This window comes from Pieris rapae, chromosome 6, assembly GCF_905147795.1.
Source record: "Pieris rapae chromosome 6, ilPieRapa1.1, whole genome shotgun sequence".
Classification (NCBI taxonomy): Eukaryota; Metazoa; Arthropoda; class Insecta; order Lepidoptera; family Pieridae; genus Pieris; species Pieris rapae.
Window position 1 is genome coordinate 4,703,036 of NC_059514.1, and position 9,786 is coordinate 4,712,821.

General features: G+C 31.7%; 1 protein-coding gene across 1 annotated transcript; it reads left to right on the forward strand.

Moving 5' to 3' along the window:
* The first annotated feature begins 3,689 nt into the window (after positions 1-3,689).
* Positions 3,690-4,989, forward strand: LOC123689293. The gene is made up of 4 exons (XM_045628708.1): positions 3,690-3,854; positions 3,921-3,998; positions 4,094-4,241; positions 4,820-4,989. Exons 1-4 carry the CDS (start codon positions 3,690-3,692, stop codon positions 4,987-4,989), a joined length of 561 nt encoding a protein of 186 aa, XP_045484664.1.
* The last annotated feature ends 4,797 nt before the right edge of the window (positions 4,990-9,786 follow it).

A 9,786-nucleotide genomic window follows, 5' to 3' on the forward strand; every position in this document is an offset into this window, starting at 1 on the left:
TTTTCTGAAGATGATGGAATGAAGACGGAATCATCAAATGTATATCGGGCTAATCTGAGAGAGAAAATGTTTTGAAATAATTAATCGGTAAAATACCACATCTACCGTTCATACATTGCAACCCTTTACAACGATGCCTTACCGGTCATTGACTGCAAAACGGCCGGAAGTGGAGGAAACTTCACAAAGCTCGATCATAAACAAAAAACGAAAAGAAATCGCTAATTCCCCCGTGCGGTGTAATCCCTTTGATCGTGGTTTGTCTTTGCAGAGTTAAATGTTGCTGGCATTGTTTAGAATTACATGACTAAAGAGTTCTTGCATGTGAAGTATAAAGTTAAATTAATTTTTACGTAAGTTATACTGCGGATAATTTAAAAATCCTTATAAATGTTTTATAGTAACAACGTACTTAATTTCTCTCTCGTCTCAAAGATGTATTGCATAATATTAATAATAATTACTATTAAAAGAAGGTATCAGATTAAAAATATACTATGTGTGCTTCCAAGTGAAATAAGAAATGATTTTACAATACACTTTTTGTCGTTTCTCTTACTTCGTTTTTCCTTAATGTGATTTTACTTAGCCTACCTTTTTAGTGCACACTAACATGGAATAATGTTCAGTTTACTGGAATATAAACTTTGTGGGTTTATATAAACCTCAGAGTTCAAGTATATGTGTTTTTTTAAGAAATAGAAAATAGGGATAATTTTAGGGGGGTCAAAATTATGGGTTGTGTGTATTTTATAAGCTGTGTAAAAAAATAAAAATTAGGGGTGGGTATATTTTGTGGGATGAAAAATAGATGTTGTCCGATTCACAGACCTAACCAATATGCACACAAAATATCACGAAAATCGTTCGAGCCATTTCGGAGGAGCTTAATTACAAATACCGTGACTCGAGAATTTGATAAACACACCTCGTTTTTTTAGCAAAAAATATTTATTAATAAATTATTTATTTACTGTTATTAAATAGTAAAACGCAAATCTAAAATAGATTTATAATAAAAACAACCAACGAAAAACAAGAAACATAACTATTTAATAGACAAGTTTTTCATGTAGATTTCTGGTAAACGATTGTATTTGTAAATAAAGAAAAATACCGACCATTATTATTTACGAGTACTGTTGCCCACTCCATTGAACAAGACCTGCGATTTTCTTTTAAATACAGGCTGAATATTTTTTTTGGTTTGTTAATTCTTTATTCGCACTCTTTTCGAGTTAACTGAATATTTGTGAAATTACTTTTTACATAGGTTTGCAATGTTATGGCCACAAAGATGGAATATTTTATTAATATGTAATATACAATTAGACGTCCAGTCAAATCCCCTCAAATCATTATTAGCCACTTTTACCAAAATCGGTCAAGTCTAAATCAAACCTAAACTTATTTAGTTATTTGATATTATATATCACATTTAAATAAAAATTGATTTCTCGAAACATAAGTTTTATGGAAGTATTCATGTATTTTAGCAAGTAGATGTAGCATCCTGTACAAAAGATAAATTGAAAGCAATGAAGTCGAAAGCGTAAGTTCTCAATCATTCAACTTAACGACAATTGAGGAGAGGGGATACATGGATTAATAAAATCTGTGCGTTATTGGATATTCATTTTATTCTCGAATTTTAAACAAATGGCCTCTATTCTATATTTGTTTTATTGATAATTCGTCATCCTATCAGGAGGTTACGTTCTTCACTATGTTAACTTCTATAAGCAAGTATTTATACTAATCTAAGAATTGAAAGACGCGTCTAGCCACTATAGTTATCTAGTATACTATACTTCATATAGTAACTACACTAGCCACACTACTAACATGTTGATTGTAATACTGTAACTGTCCTGTCAGTCCTGACAGGATTTGCAAACTGTAAGTATGCATACGTAGTTCAATTATAGCAGTATTTTAAATTACAGTCAAAATTACCTATAGCCTTATTAGAAATAAAATATATAAAAAAATCTGGTATATTTTGGTAAAATGTCTTGTGTTAACCCTCATTTATAATAAAGCAGTAAGAACACTAACTATAAAAAATAACTAGCTATAGAAATACTAAAAATCTAATAAATAATTTAAATGTTGGTTCGTCACATCCAAAACCCACGTTTTTATACTTCTTGGCCTGCGTATTTTACGTAGCAATAACAGCTTAATAGTGTAAAAGCGAGCAAATTGTCGACTGAGCCGACTAATGGCGAGTCTTAAACAATTTACCTCGTTTATGTCAACGTTACTTCCCTGATTGTCTTCTTATATACTAAACAAAGAAAGTAACATATTATTTCTATTCTACAGAGGCAATAAACGATATTTTTAATGTTAAATGTATTTCATGGAAATTTTGAATACATTAATTAATTACTATAGCAATTAATTAATTTGGTATATTTGTTTTAAAATGCATATCATAGGGAATAGGCCAATATACTTTTAATGGCCCAAAAATCTTAACATCTATAATTTGAGGAACGGAATATTCTGCGTGTTACTATTTTCAGATGTCAGCTCCTCTTCATGTTTTATGTCAGTCTTCTTTCAAAGTTACTACTTTTATTGAAAAAATGTTCAATAGCTTTTACAAATTTATATCTGTAACTATTTATATCTGTTTATATAGAAACCATTGGTATTGTGTAAATTCTGAAAGGTCTTTGTGACTGTTCGGTTAGTTCATGTCGGCTAAATATGAATTTGTAAAGGAGGTGTGCTCTCATTAAGTACACTGTATTTAATATTTGTAAGCTTATTACATTTGGTTTAATATTATTCATTAAATATTAAAATTTAATTTTGATCACGTTAAAAGTGTACTTATTGTATAAGATAATAAATAAAGTGTTGTTTATGTTAGAAAAGTGCATATTATGTGATAATAATAATACTTTTAATGTCTTCTTGTTGATAAATATTGTTCCTATACTTCCAGAAGAATCATTTATAAAAAGTCTATATAAAACAGATAGGCATTATGAAATATCAAATACGCCGTCGTCAATGAATTAGATAATGCAAGTTTCACCGAGTTGTATCGACAAACAATCCCAAAATCACTTTGACGTTCGTAAAGGCAGCATTTCCAATTAATTCCATAATTGTGTCAAACCACAAATTCATTGAACATTCAAAGTAGAATGAAATTTGAAACAACATCATACAAAAACATGCTGAATTTGTTTCGGCCAGTTATTATTATAATGTTCATCTGTGGATACAATTTCAAAACATTCACCCCCACTTTCTTAAGAAAAGTGATTGCTCAGTTATACAGCCTCAGTTTAATTATCATCGTCTCATATTCTACAATAACCTGTTGTTACGTCATCAACCCGTCCCAGTTCATGTCTCTCCTCGAATACGATTTCAGTGTCCTCAATTCTATGATCTATAATAGCAAAATCCTGAAATTTATTGCTAACCTCAAATGCTTGGATGGTTATCTCAGAATTAATAAGCGTCATTACAAGATTATCAAATTCAGATTTTTCTTCATTGCAGTTACACTGTGGATTATTAGAATCATATTCACGACATTAAGTTGCGTTTCAAGTAACTGTTATTATTCTTTCTTTCCATTTACGTTGAATATTTTCTCGTCATTAGCTCTAGATTTGAATAGAGTTTGGAGGTTCACAATTTTAAATACTATCCGATTTAGGATGAAACTGCTACGGCGCAGATTGGAAGAAAATCCTGAAGAAAACTATTATTTATACGCAGTTAAAATGAAGACGGTAAAGGAGGACAAAATAAAGTTTTGTCTTTTTATCTACAGACAAATTGGGAATATGTTGGACCTCATCCAACCAGAGTTGCATGCACAGGTGAGTAAAATAGTGTATTAAAATAATTGGATTTTGATTGTTTATATTAAAAACTATATTTTTTAGATGTTTGTGAGTATAATTTGTGGAGTTCCTAAGCTTGTGGTTGATATCTATCATATTCTCTTAGTTATTGAAGAACACGTAAGTACTTTTTGATTTTCATTAGTCATAAAAAAAATTAAAGTATTGGAAAACGAGTGAAAATTCGTTTTATCTCTTCTTATTAATACTTTTAGGAGCCAATGACAGCTTTGGGGTTTACTGTAATGCATATAATTCACGTTTCGTTTTTGCTCATGTCTCCATCCGTCGTAATAGAATTGTTTCACGTCGAGGTTGAGAAAATCAGATTACATTTGATACATCAAATAATTGATAGTAACGGTAAGTGGTAATTTTATTTTGTGTGTTTTATATATAATAACCCACGTTATGTAATCAGGTGCCTATAGGATGTTATAAGAGTTATAAGGATCCCATATAATATATTATACTCAAAAATATAATTATTGTTATTTAAAAAAAATACTGTCGCTATAAATTTTTAGCATTTGGGCCTCAGATTTCTACAACTATTTCATGATTTTTTTATTTCTTATAGACAAGTAGTTGGTCAGCCTTCTGTAGCTAACACACGCCGTCGGCTTTTTTGACGTCGCGTCGACACCATACGAGCAGGTTTTAAATGCGCAAATAGATAGACATTCCATTGATGTACAACCAGCATTCGAACCTACGACCGTAGAGATGACTCGCACCTTAGCGACTAAACCAACTCGCTCTAACTAATTATTACAAGCATGCGAGCTTATAAAGAACCCTTAGATTAGAATGGATCCCTGATTCACCCTTTTAGTTAGCAAAAATTAGTGAGCACTGGTTCTTGCCTACTTATCAAATTTAAAGGGTGAGTATTTTGCACTGAAACATCCCAGACTATAAATCCTTTTCTTAATCTTCAGATCCAAAGACGAAAGAAGATGCTCAAATTTTTCTCCAATACTCCGAGATAAGATCACTAAAGACAAAACTATGGAGATGTATTCCTATAAATATAGCATTGCCTTTGGAAATTTTAAATATGTGTTACTCAGCAATAATTGTTATAATTAATTTTACAGATTTGTATTAAATTATATTCATTTCAAATTAATTATTTTGTTTGCTGAAAATAATAAGCTACACTATAGACTTGCTACAAGTGTAAAATATGCGATAGCCATTCTTCGGGCATATATATTATAATTCATTTGGGCCTTTGCATTTATGGATTGTTATTTTTATCTGCCCATTAAAAACTTAGTTATAGGATTAAGTATCGTATGCATTGCGTGTTCGATATTATGACTATAAAATGTGTGGTGTGGCGCTACAAAATTTTTAGCTCTGGGCTTCAGATTTCTGAATCTGTTTCATGATCATTTATTTGTCTTATACGCAAGTAGATGATCAGCCTCCTGTGTGTGATACATGTTCATGTTGGGTCTAAGGCAAGCCGGTTTCCTCACGATGTTTCCTTTAACATTCGAGCGAATGCACAGGAGTGCACGGGGATCGAACATACGTTATCAGGGTTAAGAATCTCATGTTGAAGTAACTAGGCCAACACCGTTCTCTACTCTATTATGATTATAGTATAAATAGATAGCAAATTGAAGCTCAAGTTTTAAAAATAAATGCATTCTGCATGGAAAAGTTCTGTAAAATAAAGATGAGTAAGTACTATCAATATTGCATTTACGATAAAATCTTGGCAAGTTGAGGGCATTCAAATCGCAGATAAGGCGAAGTTTCGATTGAATGGAGCGGAATAATGACAGGAACTGGTAAACAACTCGTAACTCTGCCATCACTTAACACTTTACGATCATACTTACACGCTTTTGTCATTTATCCGAGTATCTTATTTCAGCGTTACTTCCTGGATATTCATAGTTTTATTATGTATACTTAAAATGGCCGTGCATATTAAAACGCTATTGGTCTGCTTAGCTCTAGAAGTCGCTAGAACCATAACATACTTTGCGTTAAGTCATATTGCCTCCATACGAAAGAAATAGAACATAAATGATAAATTTAAAATGTTGTTGTTTTCACGCGGATGTGAATAAAAGAGGGTTGCAACCTCAAGATTGTTAAACTGATGTTCATCAAATCTGTCAAACATGTCAATTATTGTGTTTACCGAGGTTTAAAGAAAATAAAACCAATTTAACTGAATAACAGCGCGTTTATTTATTTTGATGTCCATGTCCTGAATGTTGACTATATATGTATATAGTATATATGTATAAACAGAACAACTTCGAACCATGACCATATTCAATAATATAATAACTATAACAAATCTGAGATGACGCTTGCATTACGAATAGATTCGTAACACAGGTGACATTGTACGTTTAAAAATAATACTCATTCATTTGTATCTTCTCAGACGAAAGTATTGACTGCAAATAATTAATCATACTCCAACTTCGAATAATACTGGAACTGTGATATTCACAAATGGAACTAATCACTTAATGCAGGTAGAAGTTTACGTCTCTGAAATATTGTGAAGTTTGAAAGATGCATATTGAAATTTGTGGAAGTACTATGGAAACTCGATTTTATGGAGGTAATCAAATAAACTTCTAATAAATAGATTAATCCTTTATTTTTTGATTTAGACAACGTTTGATGGTTGGTAATAAATAGTTGTGGCTTAAACCACACTCATCTTTTAGTTAGTCTTTACAAATCTAATTAGTATATCCTCAAATATAATAATAATAGGTGTATAATAATAACATAGATGTTAATTCTAGTTATAGTTTAACAAACACTTACAAAAATGTAAGAAGCATAACATTGTATGTATTGTTTACTACAAACAGATGCAGCAATAGTTTTCTACCTTTGTTTATCCGTGAATTTAGTGAGGGCCAGCGGTGAACCTAAAAAAATTTTAAATAACTTTAACTAAATTACTACAATAATTAAGACTAAACTAAATATTACAATTGAATTGGCCCCATCAAAAAAAAGTTATTCATAATTGAGAATTAACCGCTCGACGTGAGGTATCCGATCGAAGCATTTGGTATATGTGGTCCATTTCCTTTTACCTGGTACTGGTATTAGTTATGCGAGGCAGGGGAAGTGCAATGGATATGTAACACGTGTGTAAATCACAGAAGATCTGTATATACGTCTTAAATGTTTGAATCTAAAATGTGCCGGTTGGTTAACTCTTTAGTTCGAGCAAGTATTAGTAAAGATAGAAAATAAATTCCATGGACGTACATGTGGATTCGGTAAGCACGAAGTTATAACAATAATTATAATAGCAAGTTTAACTAGCTTTAAAAAAAAATACTTCCGAAAACAAATGTTAGGGGTATCCAATATAAAATTGGTTCGATAAAATCTCTATGGCTCACCTAGCTTGTTTGATTTTACTCTCAAGAACAAAGCAATATATTTGAAAGCATACTAGAGATTGTAACAGGGTATCTACTTAAGAAACAATATTCTCGATTCGCCATTCTACAGTTTATTGATGTTTGAAATATTTATTTTTTATTAGTTGGTTGAATATTCACTTGACTTTCGAACAATAAATAATTCGTTACTTAAAAATGGCATAGTACGTTTTCTTACCTCTCCATATACATATAGGTAGGTAAACGGTATTTAGTGGACCTTATTAACTTAGTGCTATGAGAATCCAATTACTTGAAGCCGGTATATTAATATTTCCGACAAAGTCTACTACATACTGACTTTACACGTGTCATATTATTGGTTATCTTAATATATATACATTTCCTGTCACGATGTTTGTCCGCGATGGACTCCTAAACTACTTAACCGATTTTAAATTAAATTGGCACACCGTGAGCAGTCTGGTACCACTTAAGAGATAGGATAGCTTAGATATTTAATTATAGTCGCAATTTTATTTTATTGCAAATTATTTGTTTATTATTTCATAAAATTCTAACAGATGGCGCTGTGCTATATGTACCAACATTTCACATAAGCTATCTACCTTTCACATAAGTTCTACCGATTCTCTTGAATAGTTTACTACTATTTAATATGAAACAAAAACAAAAACCTTAGCCACAGCACAAACGCTTGGCCGAGTCTGCTAGTATTTATATAAAAAAAACTCAGTATTAGGGTAACGAAGTTTAAGGAATTCCAATATCCACTCAGCATCATTAAAGTGAGTTGTAAATTCGCATCCGTATAGCCCATAACGGTTGCTGAAGCCATTCCCAATTAAGCAGATTGAACGTAGCCTGAAGCGCGATCATTAAACCTTAGTTAAAGCACGGTTACCGTTAAACCACGGTTAAATAGTGAATCGGACAGTTTATTGCTTTGCCTTCGAGATGCTTTACTGTCACACGTTTATTGCCTGGCATAAACGATAGTTCTACCGACAATACAGCTATGCAGATAAAGATGTTTATTATGTTGATTTCGTTTGCAGAACATACCTTTCAATCTCTATATAGGATGACATTTTTTAACACCATTTGTAGTATGTTATATTAAGTATATTTTTATTATCTATTATATATATAATAAAATTAAAATAAATTAGTGGCGCTACAACCATTTTTAGGTCTTGGCCTCAGATTTCTGAACCTGTTTTATAATCATATTTAAATCTAATAGACAAGTAGATGATCAGACTCCAGTGCCTGACACACGTCGTCGGCTTTTTGGGTCTATGACATGTCGGTTACCTCACGATGTTTTCCTTCCCCGTTCGGGCATATGTTAAACGCGTACATGGAAAGTCCATGTGCACAGCCGGGAATCGAACCTACGACCTCCGGTATGAGAGTCGCACGCTGAAACCACATATCGACATTTTTTTTCAAATAGAACATAAGTTTGCACCCTGAACCTGATCCTGATCTTGCATCAACCTTTTTTCCCTGCTGAGAGTTCGATAATCTGAAATCTTTCTAACAAGCGCGGTTAAAATATAATAATCTGCTTAAAAATTTGATTAGGTTTTTTAAAATTATAGAATATAACTACAACATGTCCTACTTTCGTAGTAGATTAAATAATATTTAAAACAGTTCTTTCGTTGCTTGAATTAATTGTAGCTATTTAAAGTTACGTATAAAGTTAGTATTAGTGATAATTAAGAAAATAGTTACACAGTTTAAAAGATAACATATGATCAATATTTCCAATGGCCATCCCAATATTTACTGATAGCTATTAGTCGGCAACGAATCACAATAAAAAAGCACTTGGCGTGTGTAGCAGTCATGTTAGGGATTCTTTTATTCGTGCGGTGTACAATTTACTGCCCTCGCTTTACGCTTTGATACGCACGTCTTATATGCCAGCCTTTTGTCGTGTACAGATAAGGATAAGTTATCTTAATCACATATATAATATAAATTTAACCATTATTTATATCTCAATATATATATTTCTTGTGTGCGTGTGTATGTGACTGAACTCCTCCTAAACGACTGGACCGATTTAGACGAAATTTTTTGTGTGTGTTCAAGGGGATCTGGGAATGGTTTAGATTCACAATTTTGTCCGCTGGACAATGTTTTTTTAATTAATTTTCAATTTATTAGTTGTTGTTGATTTTGGTTTTACATTGGATCCGACAGACGGCGCTACCATCGCAGTCTCAAATTTTAAATAATATTCGAATTTTAATTTTAGTCTGTCCCGAAATTTAAAAAAAGTTTTGTTATCATTGTGTTATATCGTGTGTGACCATGTGCTGGATCGTTAGATATTGTCATAACATTTTAATAATAATTTTCATCAAAATGGCTTATTAAAAATTGAAATTTTGAAATTAAAGACGTGTAGACAGGACAACGTCTGTCGGATCCGCTAGTATTATAATATAATTTTAATTTTTAAAATGCAGTTTATCGCGACAATT